This window comes from Pristiophorus japonicus, chromosome 16, assembly GCF_044704955.1.
Source record: "Pristiophorus japonicus isolate sPriJap1 chromosome 16, sPriJap1.hap1, whole genome shotgun sequence".
NCBI classification, from domain to species: domain Eukaryota; kingdom Metazoa; phylum Chordata; class Chondrichthyes; family Pristiophoridae; genus Pristiophorus; species Pristiophorus japonicus.
Window position 1 is genome coordinate 30632008 of NC_091992.1, and position 20738 is coordinate 30652745.

Genomic DNA, 20738 nt, shown 5'->3' on the forward strand with positions numbered 1-20738 from the left:
AATGGAGCGAGTCTGGACGACTAAATACTGCGCTGTAGGCTTCTGCGGAGCACATGCGCAGAACGAGTCTGGGTCGTTGTCAGCAGCGTTGTCATCAGTTAACCTCCCGTGGTTCGGAAAATTCTCTGGTCCGGTACGGGTCAGGTCCCAAGGTTGCCGGACCAGAGAGGTCCAACTGTATAAAAACACTCTCCATTAAGGTAAGTTTATTTTTAACCCTATTAAAGCACATTAAAACAATCCAAAAAAAATATTTTTTCTAAAACATTTAATTACATTTAATTTCAATTAATTTTAAGTATGTGAGGTGTTTTATCTATTATGCTGTGTTTTCGTGTTTTAGGAGGTTTTTTCAATGGGAACTCGTACAAACAGAGCTCATATTTTTATCAGTGAGAATACTACATAGTCATTGGTGGTCCAGGCCCACATGCCTCCAGCGTGTACATATGTAAACGACATCTCCCCGTGCGCTGTGCAGCGAATTTAGGCCTCCGACCGGAATCCTACATTCCTCCGAGACAACCGGGTACTTTTGCAGATTTGTTTCAGGTCGGAGGTGTTCAAACGAAGAAAGTCTCTGACCGCAATTTTCCTCCCAATATGTGTTAATAGTGTAAAAATTAGCTTACCTTAATGGACAGGATTTTTAATATAAAAATTGGTGCTAAAATTAAATTTTTCTATCTTTTAAAATTCTTATGCTGGTAAAAGCAGGCTATATGCTTGCTTTTACCAGGTGTAAGAGTTTGAAGGACATTCGCTGGGCAGGAGTTGGGCAAATAGCGTGCGAATGTCTTTCTCCTGGAGAAATTTTAACAGTTTGCAAATGCTGGTTCTCAGCGCAAGTGCATTGCATGCCGAGAACCGGCACTTGCGAGGCCTCTTCGGGTCGTGCGCACATCGTATGCACCCGGAGAGGCCGCAATTTACGGCCCGATATATATATCTGTTATGTCTCCATCTGTGCTTCAGTCCCACACTGCCTCATTTTGGCTGGAAAGGGGAAGACCTTTTGGATTACAGTTCTTATCTTTGCCACTGTTGTGCTGCATCGGTGTGGCCTAGAAACCCTTGCTGTTTATTTTCCTTTCTTTGGGATGAACTGCTTTGTAGCCGAGAGCAGATTAATCTAATAGTCTGGCAGAAAGCCAGCAAAACTTGGCTGGTGGGGATAAGGAAGTTCTAATGTTGGTTTCATGTTGCCAAATTCGTGGAACAGAACTCGATCACTAAAATCAGCAGACTACCTTCGTGTTTTTTTAAATGTTGCCAAAGTATTCAAGGAGAATAATATGGGGTGCTAACTGTATCCTAACACTAAATTATAACACGGTTAAATGCCTGTTTGGTTTATTACATTAGGCTTTTCAGCTATCTTTTTAAGTGTATCCAACATTAATGAAATAATCTTCTGTCAACCAAAAAACCAGTGACTCCTGATTTTTAGATATGCTAGATATGTTTTGATTTAAATGCAATCCAACATTTTCATAGCATAATGAATAGATAGCTTCAGGGTTGGTTTGACTGTCTGTGATTTAATGCAGGGCTAACCCATTAGGAATGAAAGGTCATATGGCCAAGTGCTATGGGGATCTTATCCAAGAATTGTGGAGTGGAACTCAGAAGAATATAGCACCACTTAAACTCAGGGTAAGCCAGCACATTAATGTAAAATATTTTACAGAATAAAATCCTTTCTATTGGCAGTTCAATCTGTTTAGGATTTGTATTTAGAAAAATGTTTCCTAAGCAAAAGTAGCTTTTTGTTATGGAATTGATGAGAAAATTTGCAATAAATCATTCTTGATATGTTCATATTTATTTCATGCTACATTAAATATTGCTGTTAAATAATTCGGTACAGTCTAATAAACTGAAATCTGATAGATGGCGTGTTCTGACAGTGTGGCAGTGGTAAAAAATCAACTATTGATTTTGCTTAGTTAGTAGATACGGCATTGTTCTTACGAACCAGCAAAATAACTATTAAAACGGAAACCAGGAATGCAGAGGGCAATTTTTGGAGGGTGGAAGGGAGAGAGAACAGTGAGGCAAAATACTTTTCTCAGACGATAAACTGCTAAATACCAATTTGTTTTATATATTTACTGAGTGCCACAATACCGATTTTCTTTTGCTCTGTTTATTTTAGTGGACAATAGCGAAATACGCACCTAGATTTAATGGCTTTCAGCAACAGGATTCCCAGGAGCTTCTAGCATTCTTGTTGGATGGTCTTCATGAAGACCTCAACAGAGTTCATGACAAGCCATATGTAGAATTGAAGGACAGCGATGGTCGTCCAGATTTTGAGGTTGCAGCAGAGGTCAGTCGTTCAAAACATTGCATCTGAAAAGATATGTGATTAAAAGGATATACTCTGAATATTATGGCGAGTTCATAGTCATTATGTAATTATTGGTTTGTATTCAAACTCAAATGTGCTCAAAATACTAAACTGGAAATTGCCAGTTCTGCAGTGATAATTCTGTAATATATTGTCCATCCTTAAATTGATAATTTCAATACTTCGTTATTTTTATCCTGTTTGATTATGAGCAATCTTTTCCCATTTTTTTCCCTTCCCTTCATTAATTCAATTGGTCCAGATAGCCAATAGAAACACCATTTTTCTTTGATTTTTAAAAAAAAATATGGTCACTAGAAACATTATCATTTTCACAATGGGAACATTCTGCCTGAAGTTATTTTTCGCCATGTAAATCACAGAAATGGACCTGGACGTAGATTGGAATCATTAACAATATTTTGTTGTTTGATGCATAATGCCAGTTTTGTTGAGGGACTGAAGCAGTTGTCCTGAGGCCTGTTGGAGCCCTGCTACAGTACAGGACTATACTGCACAGTTAATTGGCTGAAACATGTATTGTTATTGTAAATCTAGGTTCCTACCCTGTATATTCAGCAGGCAGCTTTTTAATAGCTTACATCCTACCAGTTACTGCAATAACTTAACAATGCCAGTTTTTCAACAATTGAGTCAGTTATATCATTAAGGGATGAAACATTGATGTAAGCGCTTACTGTTCAAGACCTGAAAGATTAAAACAATGCAATATTAGTGAATTTGTTTCTTCAATTCTGCTTTATAAATGGAAATTTTATAGAAATTAATTTTGATGCACGTTATACAACTTGAAAGGTATACATTTAAAAAAAGCTATAAAAGGTACTAATTACTTAATTGGTCACACTTTATTTTCTTACTCTTCTAGGCATGGGAAAATCACTTGAGGAGAAATAAGTCAATTGTGGTTGACCTGTTTCACGGACAGCTAAAATCACAAGTCAAATGTAAAACGTGTGGTCACATCAGTGTTCGATTTGATCCATTCAACTTCTTATCTTTGCCTCTGCCAATGGATAGCTACATGCACTTAGAAATCACAGGTTTGTCAGAATATACTTTCTTTTTTTTTTATTTCAGAGAAATTTGAAGTTGGTAAAGAAATCCCTTTCAGCCATAAAATGATGTTGTTATTGAATTCTTACAATCTGTACTTTTATTTATGAATGCAGCTTTGGGGGAAAATCCATAATGTTGATATTTACAAGGCTACAAAGAGTATACTCTTGCTTATTCCCCAATATGAGCAGTCCTGAAAATAGTTCAACTTTTTGACTTAAAGTCGTTGCAAATTTCAAATGAAATAGCTGCCAGAGTAGAAGTTGTGATATTCTGACTTCTGTCTTCCTTCCCATTGTCCTCAGAAGTGAATTTATTTATCTCTGATTTTGATATTTCCCCTCTTTCCTATGTACTGTGTGCCTTCTCCCCCTTACAAATCACACTATTAGGATATTTATCATAGGCAGTCTCTCGGAATCGAGGAAGACTTGCTTCCACAGCATGAGTTCTTAGGTGGCTGTACAGTCCAATACGAGAAACACAGCCTCTGTCACAAGTGGGACAGATAGTCGTTGAGGGAAAGGGTGGACAGGGTGCCTGGTTTGCCGCACGCTCCTTCCGCTGCCTGCGCTTGATTTCTGCATGCTCTCGGCGACGATACTCGAGGAGCTCAGCGCCCTCCCGAATGCACTTCCTCCACTTAGGGCGGTCTATGGCCAGGGACTCCCAGGTGTCAGTGGGGATGTCGCACTTTATCAGGGAGGCTTTGAGGGTGTCTTTGTAACGTTTCCTTTGCCCGCCTTTGGCTCGTTTGCCGTGGACGAGTTCAGAATAGAATGCTCGTGTCTGGCATGCGAACTATGTGACCTGCCCAGCGGAGCTGATCAAGTGTGGTCAGTGCTTCAATGCTGGGGATGTTGGCCTGGACAAGGACGCTAATATTTGTGTGTCTGTCCTCACGGGATTTGCAGGATCTTGCGGAGACATCGCTGGTGGTATTTCTCCAGCGACTTGAGGTGTCTACTGTACATGGTCCACGTCTCTGAGCCATACAAGAGAGCGGGTATTACTACTGCCCTGTAGACCATAAGCTTGGTGACAGTGTTGAGGGACTGGTCTTCAAACACTTTCCCTCAAGCGGCCGAAGGCTGCACTGGCGCAGAGGCACTACTGGCGCGAATACATGACCTCATCTGGAGGGAGGAGAGCATGCCAGGAGATCTTAGAGATGCAGTGATCGTGACCATCCTTAAAAAAAGGGACAAGTCTGACTGCGGCAACTACAGAGGAATCTCCCTGCTATCAACCACTGGGAAAGTCGTCGCTAGAGTCCTCCTCAAACGTCTTCTCCCCGTGGCCGAGGAGCTCCTCCCGGAGTCGCAGTGCGGATTTCGTCCCCTCCGGGGCACAACGGACATGATTTTTGCAGCGCGACAGCTGCAGGAAGAATGCAGGGGACAGCGCCAGCCCTTATACATGGCCACCTTCGACCTTACAAAGGCCTTTGACACTGTCAACCGCGAGGATCTATGGAGCGTCCTCCTCCGTTTCGGACGCCCCCAAAAATACGTCACCATCCTCCGCCTGCTCCACGATGACATGCAAGCGGTGATCCTTACCAACGGATCCATCACAGACCCAATTCACATCCGGACCAGGGTCAAGCAGGGCTATGTCATTGCCCTAACCCTCTTCAGTCTTCCTCGCTGCCATGTTCCACCTCACAGTTGATAAGCTCCCCGCTGGAGTGGAACTAAACTACAGAACCAGTGGGAAGCTGTTTGACCTTTGCCGTCTCCAGGCCAGGTCCAAGACCACTCCAACCTCTGTCGTCGAGCTACAGTACGCAGACGATGCCTGTGTCTGTGCACGCACAGAGGCTGAACTCCAGCTCATAGTCGCCGTGTTTACCAAGGCGTATAAAAGCATGAGCCTTACGCTAAACATTAGTAAAACAAAGGTCCTCCAGCCTGTCCTCTCCACACAGCACTGCCCCCCGAGACATCAAGATCCACAGTGTGGCCCCGGACAACGTGGACCACTTCCCCTATCTCGGGAGCCTCCTATCAACAAGAGCAGGCATTGACTGCGAGATAGGATATTTAGATAGCTCAGTGGTTCAACACACTGTCCTTTCACAGTGGAATCTAGGTTCACATCTAGCCAAGATTGATGGAATGAAAGTGCCCTTTCTCTGCTGATTATATATAAATCCAATGTAAATTGAGTTAGTGCAGTTTCAACCCAGTTTCTATTGGATTTGGAAACCCACAGTACAAAACTGTGCACAGTTTAGCAGTAATGAAGGTGACTGGTGTGTGAAATGGAAAAACATGCAGTGGTGTGCAAAGGAGTTGTTCTTCTGAAGTTGGGAGTTGAGGCATATTTTTAGCACAGAATGAAGAAAGCTTTACTTTGCATCTTCCTGTTTTGTACCTGATCTGAAGAGTGGTTTGTGCTGAAATGGAGTGATGAGAGTGTTCCATTCCAATAAGCACATAAACTGACCCCAAAACGCATTCTTAGAATGTTTAATTTTTCACCAGTTTCTTGTTGTTACCGTTTCTGACACACACTCTTGACTTTTTTTGTCCTGTGCTTTTTTCGATCTCTCCCTCTTGTTTTGTTTCTCAATGTCACTCTTTCCTTCTAAACATCTAAACTAACTTCAGCCCAAGTCGTACCAACCAGCAATCGAGCACTGCTGTACTTTCATTACATACCAGGCTGTTTTTCAAATGTTTGCAAGACTTTGTCAGTCATTTAGCAAACTTATGATGTTTATATTTCAATTATACTACATTACATCCTATTACTAAAGCATAAAGCAAACGTTATTCTCCCCCCACCCACAGTATATAATAGCAGGATGGCCAGTTACATGATTATACATACCAGTGACTTAAGAGCAATTCTGAATTTTGCCCTTTTTGATAGGGAATGGGGTATTTTCACCACTCAATATCTGTCTCAAGCATTACTTTTTAAAGTTTATATTCAGAATTTCATTTCTTGTGACTGAATATTATCTCTTCTGTACTGATTATGGAATATTTGTTCCAATATTGGTGTATTTCCAATTTATTAGAACTCAGGATCATTTTTCGGTAACTTTAGTTTAAAAAATGTTCACCTCAACTTTGTTTTTTGGAAGAATGTTGTAATTTGAAATACTGGGTGGGAGTTAGCTAGTTAGAGGTAAACATGCGTTTCTTTTGACTAGTGCCCACAGAACTGATCCCAGTAAAAAAAAAAAACATCTGTGCCTTCAGAAGAAAGAGGAATTGAATTGCGGATGGAAAATGTTGAACTGTATTTTTACTATTTTCAAACCTTTGAGTGCAGGAAAGTTAGAAAAAGGGAGTTATTGCATAAAATACAGAATTTACAGCACAGAAACAGGCCATTCGACCCAGCAGGTCTTTGCTGGTGTTTATGCTCTACACGAGCTTCCTCCCGCTCTTCTTCTTCTAACTCCATCAACATATATCCTATTCCTTTCTCCCTCATGTGTTTATCTAGCTTCCCCTTAAATGCATCTATGCTAGTTGCCGCAACTACTCCATGTGGTAGCAAGTTCCACATTCAAATTCACTGACTAATGCTCAATCCCACAAATAAAAGACAATAAATCTATGTGGCTTTAAATGGTCATTTTGGGTTACTGCAGTGAGTTGATGGCACTTTTGACTTGAGTGAGAAGATTGTAGGTGCAGACTTCACTCCAGGACTCGAGCACACAATCCGCCAATATAACGGTGACTGCACTTCATTTACTTAAATGTTTTGGGATGTTAAGAGAATGTGTTAAGCGCAGATATAAATGCAATTATTGCCTTAAAATGCAGCAATTCACACTGACACATTAAACTTAGTGTAAGATTAAATATTAGTACAAATTTAATAAATCATCCTGTTAAGACATTAGAGGTGCCTTGCATTTAAATACATGTAGTCAGAAAATGTTCATAAGGAATTTAATGTATAAAAGGAGTGCAATCTAGTAGTTTTCTGGTGAACATTTAATGCCATCCAAATCAAGAACTCGTGCGATTGTAACGATTGACAGTAGACTGTGTGTACAACATCAATTTAGAAAGAAAAGAAAAGCATCACACATTTATATACTGATATTTATTTACCAACATCAACACCTTGCAATGATTCACCAAAACTGATGCATGGACTATGCTGCTAAAAGCTTGAACAATAAAAGCTGTGCTCACGTGTGAATATGAAATTTGTTCTGTTTTTCAGTTATCAAATTAGATGGTTCCACACCAGTCCGATATGGTTTACGATTGAACATGGATGAGAAATATACAGGTCTGAAAAAACAATTAAGTGAATTGTGTGGACTGAAGTCAGAACAGATCTTGTTGGGAGAGGTTCATGGTTCGAACATAAAAGTGAGTACGCTTTTTGCAGAAACAACAATACCATGGGGGGCAGCTAGCTTAAAGGCTTCGAATTTTATTTTCTTTTTAGAATCTTTTATGCTTCTTGGTGACTTAAAACGAAGATTTAAATGCTTAATGTAATCCAGGCAAATCCTTCACTGTGGTAACAGCTCAAGTACAGTTGGTGACAAGTAACATATAGGAAGTTGAGAGAAAAAAGCAGTCAGATTTGTGAAAAAAGTTACTGAAGAGGGATTATTAAAGCAGACAGTATAAATCGGTTGAAATGGCAACCTTCTATACAACCTTCCTTTTGACAAATGAAAAAGCCGTTTTAGCATTTTTTTTTTAAATGACAACCTGTAAAACTAATAGAAATATTGTGAATCAACCAGTGACTAATCTAATGGTGAATTTTGTTTTGTCTTTTTTTTTTAAATCAGACTTTTCCTCAGGATAACCAGAAAGTGCGACTATCAGTGAGTGGTTTTCTGTGTGCTTTTGAGATCCCTGTTCCAGGATCGCCAACCTCTGCCACTTCTCCTGTACAAACAGGTAATAGTCCACTGAGACGTGCATTGGTATAATTGTAATGTGAATAAATTGTAGCTATTAAAATTTAACATCTGCAAACATTGGAGTAAAGATTCGAAAGTAAGTTCTCAAATTATTTTGCATCTTTCAGTTGTATGTAAACCAGATTTCATACGGCTAATGTTGCATGGTTAGCATCAAGATAATCAAAAAGCTGAAGTAGAAAAAGAAAATGTTGAAATCACTCAGCAGGTCAAGCAGTATCTGTGGAGAAAGGAAAGCAGGAATAATGTTTCGAGTCTATGACCTTTTGAGAGAACTGATTCTGACTAATATTTAAATATTTATTAATCATGGAGCATTGCGGCTGGTGCAAAGAAAAGCTGAAGTTATCCGGCTCATCTTTCTGTAAGACCCAATTGGCAAGTTGTGTTATTGATGTAAATCCACAGAAACTCTCAGCTTACACTGGGTTGCAGGAGGCTTTGTCGTGGTCTATTTGTCACATGATAAAAATAAAGGAAAAATTATATTATTTGGCTTTGATTCAGACAACTTGTTGTGGTGTCAGTTTGCAAAATGTATTATAGTACATTCCTGTTATAATTATAATTATAACAAGTTCATTGGCATGTAATTTGTGGTCAGCAAAGGAGTTCACCGCTGGCCACGAAGAAAGCTGCCCTCAAAGATCTCTCAATCTCTGTGGCAAGAACTTTGCCTTTTTCGCTCTGTAATGGCCCAGAATTTTCAGTGGGTAATAACAGTGAATGAACAGGTAATTTTTTATCATAATGGAGAAAATTGTCACTTTCCAAATATTAAATTGTTTTTCTATTTTCAATTAGTTTTACAATAATGTATGCTTAGCAGTCAATACGCTGTTAAAACCCCAGTTACACTTAATCCAACAAGGCTGAACATTTAGTAGGGTATTTAACAGCGACATTAGCGCGGAGAAGCCCAAGTATTCATCAGTTCCACTGATTACACTGATTGCCAGTTATGGGGAGGGGGAGGTAAGGGGAAGGGTCCACAGCGCAGCCTGTGTTTGAGCAGTGAATGCGTTTAGATGCGTTAAATCCTGAAGTTGCGGTCAGTTTCAGAGAGGTAATGAGAGCGCGCTGACAGTTTGCCGTCATTACCCACCACAAATTCCAGGCCACTGTGTTCATATGAAGTTTTTCTTTCATCCTCTACTACTCTGATGGAGCCCGTAATCTGTTTATTAAATTGTGAAAATAGCAGTGAGGAATGTCGTACAAATACATTATGCATTCGCCTACTATTAGCAGTAACCGTAATGTCTAGCCAGTTAATGACCAGGGCAGTGAAAAGATTTTGGAACTCTTTGAAGGAATTTCTCTTACAGATAACATATTGATTTTGATTGTATTGTATATTTTATAAGACGAGGAATAAGTTGGAATTCAAATTTTTAATGTATATATTTTTACATTAGTTCAATATTTTTCCTTCTATTTGTCAGATTCCTCCCCGGTGCCATTAAGTAATGGAAGACATAACCAGTCTTCAAATGCAAATCCAATGAAGCCAAACCTCATTCCCAATGGAATTCCTAGTACCGTGGTTCCAGCTGGATTTGAAAAGACTCTCTCTAATGGACTGCCTAATGGACATTTGCCAACAGTTACTGACAGCCCATTCATAGGATACATTATTGCAGTTCACAGAAAAATGGTATGATGATGCTTCGAAGCAAAACTGTTCAAAAACTGAAACTGAGCTTTGTGTAATAACCTCAAAACTTATTCTACCTTTTATATTGGGAAAAAATTAGCAAGTTTTATAAAAAATATGTTTATAAAAGATATGTTATAAAAGTTCTCTAATGCTGTCTTGTTATGCAAATGACCCTTAAGGTTGCAGCAGCTTTGTTATTGTAATGAAAAACTAATTTTGTCTTTTCTCATGTACTTACACAGACCTGACTATTTCTAAACTAGGATTCATATTTTTGACATTTGTGCTTATCCTAAAAAACAACTCCACTGGCTGTTCTTTTTTTTAAACCAGTCAGTGCAAGGACTTGGGCCCCAAGTTTCCACATGATTTGCTCCTGATTTTTAGGAGCAACTGGTGGAGAACGGAGTATCTTAGAAATCGCAATTCTCCACATTTAAGTTTTCTGCAGTTCTAGTCAGGTAGAACAGTTTCACTTTTGAACAGAATTTTTTTTCAAAAGGGGGCGTGTACGGCCACTGACGCCTGATTTGAAAGTTTCCGCAGTGAAAACGTACTCCAAACTAACTTAGAATGGAGCAAGTGAAGATTTTTGTAGGCTTGAAAAAACATTGTCTACACATTAAAAAATCAGGCGCAGGTTACAAATTAGGTGTCGGGAATGAGGTGGGGGGAAGGGAAGTCATTAAATTATACAATAAATCCTTAGTTATACTTGTACAAATATTATACAAATAAATCCAACCTGAATAAAAATTTATAAGCAAAGAAAAGATTAAATAAACCATGTTCCTACCTGTGTGAAAGTGCTTCAGGCAGGTCTTTCAGGCAGCGGTTTGCTGTCGGGACTGACCGACGGCGGCGGGGGGGGGGTGGGGGGGGAAGGGAAGGGAAGGGAGAAAGCTGCAGGAAGCCTCAGTACTTGAGGCAGCGGTTTGCCGTTGGGCCCGACGGACGGCAGGGGGAGAAAGCTGCAAGAAGCCTCAGTGCTGATCATGGAAGGGCAATGTGGTTTTATTAAAAAATGTTAAACATTGAACAGCTACAAAGAATTTGAATAGTCTCAAACAAGTGCATGTGTCCCGTTTATCACAGTCTATCTTTAATTACAGAATGCACTCCCTCACCCTCACACACAGAAATATCAAAAAAATTAAAATACAAGCCTTTGCAAGGGTTCAATAAACAAATTTTCACTTTTTCTGCAGCACTTTTTAAAATGGCCGAGTGCCAATGTTTCCTTCAGACTGCGCGTGCGCGAACGCTCCAACGCGCACGCGCAGGGTTGCCGGCACGAAAAAAACTCATTTAAATTGTACCCGCCCCCTCCTACTGACAAAATCGGCGCGAGTGGTAGGCTCCGCCCCCTGTGCGCCGCGCCAAGCAGCCAAAGCGCTCGAGAATAGCACTTTTTTTTTCAGGCGCCGTTTTCGGCGCGAAAAACGGGCACCCAGCTCGGAGGGGTGCCTGTTTTGCCGCGTTTGGAAACTTGGGGCCTTAGTCTCATCATTAAAGTGACATGGCTAACCAGTGGCACCCTCACGTTATCTTGTAGTTAGTACTGAAAGCTGGAGCTGCTGAAATGAATTGTTGACTGGCCTAAAATTTAGAAAATGAGGATATTTGTGTCAATGCTCAATGTCCTGATTTTATTTTTGCCCCTTTAAACTCCTTCATGTTTGAAATCACTGAAAGGCTAAGAAAATAGCAATGTTCTTCTATATCTTTGCCATAACGTAGTCAACTACTGTGGGCATAGGAACTGCTTGGCATTATTCAATTTTTCATCCATCTAAAGAATTAATAGTATTCACTTTGCCTTTCTCCCCACTTTGAAAAGATAACCTGAGTATACAGCACATCCATGTCCCAGCACCTGATGGGACATGGTGCCACTTATGCAAATGATGTATGTTATTACAGTTCTTTTTAAAATGAATTCTCATTGATGCAAGAATGTTTTATCAAAGACTTGCACTTACTATCTATACTTGTTGATCACTGTCATGTAAGTATTATGACTTATACCGTCAAATATTTTTATTTTATACAGATGCGGACGGAATTGTATTTTCTGTCCTCACAGAAAAATCGTCCCAGCTTGTTTGGCATGCCACTTATTGTGCCCTGCACTGTACATACACGCAAGAAGGACCTCTATGATGCTGTATGGATACAGGTTTCACGGCTTGCCAGCCCTCTGCCACCTCAGGAAGCAAGTAACCATGCTCAAGACTGGTTAGTGCATATAATGACATTTTTTCCACAATGTGTTCTTGTAAGAATAGTATAACTATAGGTTCTAAGGAATTAACATTGTGTGCTGCAGTATACACCAGTCACAGTTTACTGATTATCAGAAGGTGGTTGGATTATGTTGTAATGCTGATTGATTGCCGCCCAATAGCTTGGTAGTTTTGTGGGGACCAATCCTCCACTAATGTCTAGCAACACCTTATGACTCGCATGGTGAGGCGAAATAACAGTTTTGATGCTTATATTATGCCATAGTGTGCAGTTCTGTACAGATGCCTTTGATATAGAATTTTACCATGCGAACAAGTAATCCATTGAGTACAAAATTGTAATTGCTACATAAGCGTTACATTATCATTTAATGCAATACATGCTACCGTTATATCAATAGTAATGGCAGGTGATGTGCAAAAATGTCTTGTGCAAAAACAGTTTCATGTGCTAAATGAAATGATCTTTGATTCAGCCATTTCTAGTTTTATGGTGCTTTGGAAGAAAAGTATATAGTGAGATTACACTGTAGTTAAAACATAATGGTGGGGGGAGAGGGGGGAGGGGAAATTGCAGTCGGAGGCTTCCTTCGTACGAACGCCTTCGACCCGAAAAAAAAAATCTACTAAAGTACCTGGCAGTCCCGGAGGAATGTAGGATTCCAGTTGGAGGCCTAGATTTGCTGCGCAGCGCACTGAGAGATGTCTTTCACATACGTACGGACACGCTGGAGTCACGTGGGCCTGAACCACCAATGACTATGCAGTATTCTCATTGATAAAAATGGGAACTCCGTTTGTACGAGTTCCCATTACTATCAATGAGAAAAACCCCTAAAACACTGAAACACACAATAAATAAATAAACACCTCACATATTTAAAATTAATTGAAATTAAATGTTTTAGAAGAAAATAAAAATGTTGAATTTTTTTTTTGTTTTAATAGGTTAAAAATAAACTTCTCTTAATGGACAGGGTTTTTAATATAAAAATGAGTGTTTGTTTAAATTTAATTTTTATATGTTTTAAAAGCGTTACGCTGGTAAAAGTAAGCTATGCACCTGCTTTTACCAGGTGTAAAAGTTTGAAGGACATTCACTGGGCACGAGTTGGGCAAATAGCCCAATCTCTCCCGCATGGATGTCCTTCTCCCGGGGATGCGGAGGATCTGTATGGAGAAATCCTGACCAATCAGAAAAGTCGGTTTTCGGCGCATGCGCATCGTGCCCCAAAAACTGGCTTTTGCGAGGCTGCAATTTTCAGCCCAATAATGTAAAGTTATCATTCAATAATGAAATATGTACTTGAAATGAGCCTGATGCATACAAGTTTGGGGCTGTGATTTTCTTGACTGCCACCGACTGCTGTTACCGCAGTAGAATTTATTTGCGGATCAGTTTTGAGCAGACTGCAAAGCTCTGTACCCTGCTTTCCTGGTGAAACAGAGCCTATGAAAGCAGGTTTCCTTGGAACATATTCAGGAAGTTGTATGGATCAATAGACACAGTAAGGATCATCCACCTGTAGTGCATTCAAAACTACCTTGTATTCCTTCTGTCGTCCTCCAACCATCACAGCGAGGAGTCTCTTTCTGAATTCCCAAATTTAGAAGTTTGACTGTAGTAATAATTAATTGTGCTGGCAAAAATCCAGGTTGAAAATCTCAAATTAAATTAAATGATAAAAAATCTCAAATTTAAGCCTACTTTTGTATGAGTGGTTCTTCCAGCATTCCATGTTCCCACTGGAGAGCCACAATAACCAGAAGCTTGGTTTTAGAAAATCAGGGCTTATAACGTTGTAGCCTTTCAACCCATACTTGCCTATATGGACCAAATAAGCTCTGCGTTTTTAAACAAATAATTCCTTAGTCCAGAACTTACTTCTTTGTACAGGTGATCTGAGCACATCACACTTTCCAAAAAGAAAATCATAATTGGACCCATGCTAATTTTAGTATCATTTGCATTGATTTTCATATTGAAATGAGGCCTTGCCAAAATGAGGCTAGCCTAAAAGGTTGTTGGGAAGGTGAAACAATTGAGTTACCAGGGTATCAGTCTTGGCTCAGCAGTAGCACTCTTGCTTCTGAGCATTTATTCCTCAGCCAACATCACAAAAAAGCTCCAGATTATCTGGTCATTAGTTTCTTTGCTGTTTATGGGACCTCACTGTGTACAACTTGACTGCCATGTTTGCCTACTGTACAACAGTGACTACACCTGATTGAATTGACTGTGAAGCACTTTGGGACTAAGGATATTAAAGGTGCTATATAAATACAAGTTCGGTCTTGCCTAACATGCTTATAGTTTATATTTTGGGCAAACTATTTTCTCAGTTGTTTCCTTCATAATCAGCCCCATTTAAGTTTGGTCCAAGATATTTAGTTATCATTCTTCTCAGATTTTTTTAAAACTAAGCATTGCTAACATACCTTTGGAAATTCTTGTTTGTTGATGAGTTGTACTATCTAATATTAAAAAGAATGCTTTTTAGGTTAATATATTGTGCGTTTGTATTCTAGTGATGACAGTATGGGCTATCAGTATCCATTTACTCTTCGCGTTGTTCACAAAGATGGAAATACCTGTTCATGGTGTTCGTGGTACAGGTAAGAAGAAAAAACTAGCCAGTATTTCTTTTGACTATTTTAAACTGTAAGGAAGAATTTGCAAGGCAGTCCTGCTGCAACTGTACAGGGTATTGGTGAGGCCGCACCTGGAGTACTGCGTGCAGTTTTGGTCACCTTACTTAAGGAAGGATATACTAGCCTTGGGAGTGGGTACAGAGACGATTCACTAGGCTGATTCTGGAGATGAGGGGGTTACCTTATGAGGATAGATTGAGTAGACTGGGTCTTTACTCGTTGGAGTTCAGAAGGATGAGGGGTGATCTTATAGAAACATTTAAAATAATGAAAGGGATAGACAAGATAGAGGAGGTTGTTTCCACTGGTCGGGGAGACTAGAACTAGGGGGCACAGCCTCAAAATACAGGGGAGCCAATTTAAAACTGAGTTGAGAAGGAAGTTCTTCTCCCAGAGGGTTGTGAATCTGTGGAATTCTCTGCCCAAGGAAGCAGTTGAGGCTAGCTCATTGAATGTATTCAAATCACAGATAGATAGATGTTTAACCAATAAGGGAATTGAGGGTTACGGGGGGCGGGCGGGTAAGTGGAGCTGAGTCCACGGCCAGATCAGCCATGATCTTGTTGAATGGCGGAGCAGGCTTGAAGGGCTACATGGCCTACTCCTGTTCCTAATTCTTATGTTCTTATGTCAAGAGTTTTATGATTACTCAGTTTATACATAAAAACGATTATGCTATTACGGGTGCATTAATGTGTGCCCAGTCAATTAGCTTTGCACTTCCACAAACAGGAAGATGTGGTTTTAAATCCCAGCACTGGTTGACATCTGTTCGGCTGATAATTTGTCAATCCTAAGTAGTCATGGTCTCATTAATCAGAGGCAAAATCCCTTGCTAATGCTGGGAGAAATTGGATGTATTCCAATGTCAATCGTACTTCAATGCTCTTATCCAACTCATCACAGAGCAACATTGGGGAAGGCCATGGTATTGCTTATGACCATCAGCCTGCCAACTCTGTCCAGGTTCCATGGTCTGTTGGGTGAAAAGAAAATGTAAAATGTTGAAAAAATACAGGCTAATTTGGGGATATCAAGTATTTTACTGTTGAAAGTAAAATGCAGAAAATGTTTAATGATAAGTTGAAATTTGTGCTCATAATTTGTTGATGCAGTTACACTTGTAGCACACTTCATTCTGAACAGCGCTTATGCTTAATTGTTCTGGTGTAGATTTTGCAGAGGATGCAAGATCGACTGTTCTGATGAACGAGCCTCTGTTGGGAATGCTTACATAGCCATTGACTGGGATCCAACTGCTCTACATCTTCGCTATCAAACATCACAAGAGAGGGTAAATGTTTTACTTAATCAGTAGGATAATTTTACCAGTTGAAGAAAGATATTTCTTGCTCTTTTTTTTATGTCATTGCCTTTCTAGGAGTCTAAATAAAAACTCCACCCAATATTATTGTAAACATGATGCCAAAATATTCAAATGGAGAACTTTGTACTGTACTGTGCAGCACAAAATTGTTGTATGGCGACCACAACTAATCACTATGCATTTTAATTGTCTTGTATGGTAAGATCTGTGAGGAGCATGAAAGTGTTGAGCAGAGTCGACGAGCTCAAGCAGAGCCCATTAATTTGGACAGCTGTCTCCGGGCGTTCACTAGTGAGGAGGAATTGGGGGAGGATGAGCTCTATTATTGTTCCAAATGCAAGACCCATCGCCTGGCAACAAAGAAGCTTGATCTCTGGAGGCTTCCACCAATTCTGGTACTGTACTGAAAAGTCACCTGATTTTCATTGATAAATTAACCACTGGAAAACTGAAATAATTTTCTCCTCAATATATAAAGTTGAGAAGTAATTTTATTGAAGGTCTATATGGTTTCATGTAATTTTACTTCATGATACTCAGCATTCGAATAGTATTTAATCTTTTTCTGAATGTTGCATGCAAGAATGAGGATTTTCTGAAAGCTGGAAAGGGCATTCATTACTCAAAAGATTACCACTAATCCGGTTTCACAGTACATGCAAAGTACATGTAAATTGATAAAAGAATCAGAAATTTTAAAGACTACTTGGGCAGGTCTCATCAAACCTTTACAAGTCAAAAAAACAGGTAATTTCTGTGTTTTGTAAACTAACCTGGTATTCGTATTTTGCTTATTTTTAGATAATTCACTTGAAAAGATTCCAATTTGTTAATGGCCGTTGGATTAAATCACAGAAGATTGTTAAATTTCCCCGTGAAGGTTTTGACCCTAGTGCCTTTTTGGTACCACGGGATTCAATACAGACTGAACAGCAGACTGCACAAGTAGAACTGAAGAAAGCAGATTTGAGAAACTTCCCGGGAACTGGAATTGTTGGCTCTGTTGGACTACAAGCTGGTGTAAACTTTAGCATTTTGAATTTAAAAGGTACTTAATATAATTTGTTGCAGTGTTCTCACTGTACAGTATGTTCTTATGTTGAAATCCTGCTTGCTTGTCATGTACAATCCTGTTTGGCTTACATTTGCACATTTCCATTGTTATCTGATGATTTTGCTGGAGATGATTATTTAATGACTGGATTTAAACAAAAATGATGAGTTACTGCAGCTTTCAATTGTCATGGCAGTATAAATTACATTTTAAAAACTTGATCTAGCCCATAAATATTACAGCAAGTAGAATGTAGTTCCATAACAAGAGCTTTTGACAAACTAGGCAGACTTTCTCATGGGGAGAAATGCTTATTACAGTTGTTGTCTTTAACTTCAGCATCTCCAACTTCAGGAAGAAAAAATCATAACTCATCAAGCAAAAGCAACAGTCCTACTAACAGCCCGAAACAGGGAAAAAGCAGAGGTCGACTCCGCTTACCACAACTTGGCAAGAACAAACTGTCAAACAGCAAAGAAAACCTGGACAGCAGCAAGGAGAATAATTGTGATATGGATCAAATATTGGAGATGAAGAATGTCAGAAATGCCCATTTGGACCAAGTAGTAGATGTCACTGATAAGGCAGACTGCTCTGGAGGGGACAATGAGGAAATGATGCAAAAAGTTGTAACTGCACAGGACACTGAGTTGATTTTAGTCAATGGAGTGTGCCACAATAAACAACAGAATGGATTTAGAAATTGCAGTAGTAATGGAGAGTATGAAAACCACATAAATGAAGATATAATTGCCGATGACCAAAGAGAGCCACTCCATTTGAAGCCTCTATATAATTTATATGCAATTTCTGTAAGTACAACGTTTTTCAAATCTATTGCATAGAGTAAACTAAATAGATTTGTAATAAACATATCAATGTTAAAATGCATTGTGCATGAACATTAAGTTTATAAATAGTTAATTGTTTTGTTTCATTTTATTTTATTTTTTCACCTGTGTAGCCCACCCAGGTTAGCTCCCTATACTCACCCTATCCTCTTGTTCAGTAACCTGAAGCAATCCAACTTGTGGACCGTTAAATAGATATCATTAATGTTGCTCCTTGGTTAACCTGTCATGCTGAATGCAGGAAGAAACCTTAAACATTTCCCCAGACAACTCAGCCAAGGCTAATGAAACTCGCTGTCTGAAGGAAGCTCGAGTACACACGTTATTTGAGGTTGAAATTTAAACTCAATTAACCTGATCAAGAGGAAGCTCTTTGCTTCCAAGCTGCCTCGTTTACGAGTATTCAACTTTCCCTGTTTTACTGCACTATAGGTGGGCATACCTTCTCAATAAATATAATTGATTATTGTAATCTTGACTGGCAATGTACAGTCCAGCCTATTGCATCAACCCATGCATCTGGTTTAATTGGCTGTAATATTTAGACAGTGTTCACTTAGAGGAAACTGCTCCATTGTCTAAAAAGGTTGCAATTATTTTCAAATAAACAGGCAATAAATGGCAATCATGATCAAACATTTTTTTAAAAAGCAGTTAACTTCGAAATGAAACTTCAATATATTGTAATTTTAAGTGAAACTTTTGACAAACAACCTTTATAGGTAGAACTTTTAACTGTACTGCGGCTTTAACTCTAAATTGTAAGTTTACTGTAAGTACAGTAATTTAACCAAAACATTGACATACAGATCATCTCGGGTTCATAGGTGTGAGCTGGTGTAGATCCATTTGTTAGTGAACTGAATTGAAAGCTTCTTAAATTATCAAAAATTCAGTTTCGTCCTTCTCTATTGTCACTTCTTTCAGTAATTCAGTGAGATGATCTCCATCGGAAGCGGACATCTGTTTACTGACTACTTTCACATTCTTTCTCTGATTCACTGTTGACATTCATTGATGATGACTGCCAATCCGCAGTATAATTTTCCCGGGCTTCCTATTGAAAGTCAGCATTGATCGGCACGTCAAAGTTAAATTCCATATCTGAATCTACTGACAGACTCGTTAATGGTGTTTGACAGCTTCATTCACCTATTTGTGTGACTCATGATAATCATCTGCTACGTTTAGTGCATTTTCATCAATACCAATTTGGAATTGTAACTCCACAAGTACTTTGATAATGGTCCCTGGTTTGACCAGATCCCATGCTTAATCTCTTCAATAGCTTCAATGTTTATTATAAAGCTGGACTGGACACAAGATCCCAGAATGTTAACCTTTACATGGCAGCTTGTTGATCTGCATTCACCATGATATTTCTGCTCAATCACACCCTCAGCACCACTTTTGATGCCCTAGTCCTTATTAAACAATTACTCAATTATTCTCTCTCACCCTGGCCATTCCCCCAGTACAACCCTGATCTTCACTCCCTTAAGTCTAAGGGACACAGATTTACATAAGAACATAAGAATTAGGAACAGGAGTAGGCCATCTAACCCCTCGAGCCTGCTCCGTCATTCAACAAGATTATGGCTGATCTGGCCGTGGACTCAGCTCCACTTACCAGCCCGCTCCCCATAACCCTTAATTCCCTTATTGGTTAAAAAATCTATCTATCTATCTGTGATTTGAATACATTCAATGAGCTAGCCTCAGCTGCTTCCTTGGGAAGAGAATTCCACAGATTCACAACCCTCTGGGAGAAGAAATTCCTTCTCAACTCTGTTTTAAATTGACTCCCCCGTATTTTGAGGCTGTGCCCCCTAGTTCTAGTCTGCCCGACCAGTGGAAACAACCTCTCTGCCTCTATCTTGTCTATCCCTTTCATTATTTTAAATGTTTCTATAAGATCACCCCTCATCCTTCTGAACTCCAACGAGTAAAGACCCAGTCTACTCAATCTATCATCATAAGGTAACCCTCTCATCTCCGGAATCAGCCAAGTGAATCGTCTCTGTAACCCCCTCCAAAGCTAGTATATCCTTCCTTAAGTAAGGTGACCAAAACTGCACGCAGTACTCCAGGTGCGGCCTCACTAATACCCTATACAGTTGCAGCAGGACCTCCCTGCTTTTGTACTCCATCCCTCTCGCAATGAAGGCCAACATTCCATTCTCTTTCCTGATTACCTGCTGCACCTGCAAACTAACTATTTGGGATAAGGACCCCCAGGTCCCTCTGCACCGCAGCATGTTGTAATTTCTCCCCATTCAAATAATATTCCCTTTTACTGTTTTTTTTCCCCAAGGTGGATGACCTCACATTTTCCGACATTGTATTCTGTCTGCCAAACCTTAGCCCATTCGCTTAACCTATCTAAATCTCTTTGCAGCCTCTCTGTGTCCTCTACACAACCCGCTTTCCCACTAATCTTTGTGTCATCTGCAAATTTTGTTACACTACACTCTGTCCCCTCTTCCAGGTCATCTATGTATATTATAAACAGTTGTGGTCCCAGCACCGATCCCTGTGGCACACCACTAACCACCGATTTCCAACCCGAAAAGGACCCATTTATCCCGACTCTC

The 20738-nt window shown here is 39.6% G+C and overlaps 1 protein-coding gene across 2 annotated transcripts in view; it reads left to right on the top strand.

Moving 5' to 3' along the window:
- Nucleotides 1–20738, top strand: part of usp32 (ubiquitin specific peptidase 32) — a 213953-nt gene that overhangs the window by 181791 nt on the left and 11424 nt on the right. For both annotated transcript variants that reach the window (XM_070857168.1, XM_070857169.1), the window contains exons 21-32: nt 1551–1656; nt 2159–2332; nt 3243–3417; nt 7634–7785; nt 8220–8331; nt 9800–10011; nt 12068–12252; nt 14790–14876; nt 16086–16206; nt 16443–16634; nt 17041–17287; nt 17633–18105. In XM_070857168.1, coding sequence (XP_070713269.1) covers nt 1551–1656; nt 2159–2332; nt 3243–3417; nt 7634–7785; nt 8220–8331; nt 9800–10011; nt 12068–12252; nt 14790–14876; nt 16086–16206; nt 16443–16634; nt 17041–17287; nt 17633–18105 — 2236 coding nt within the window. The remainder of the gene's footprint in view (nt 1–1550; nt 1657–2158; nt 2333–3242; nt 3418–7633; nt 7786–8219; nt 8332–9799; nt 10012–12067; nt 12253–14789; nt 14877–16085; nt 16207–16442; nt 16635–17040; nt 17288–17632; nt 18106–20738) is intronic.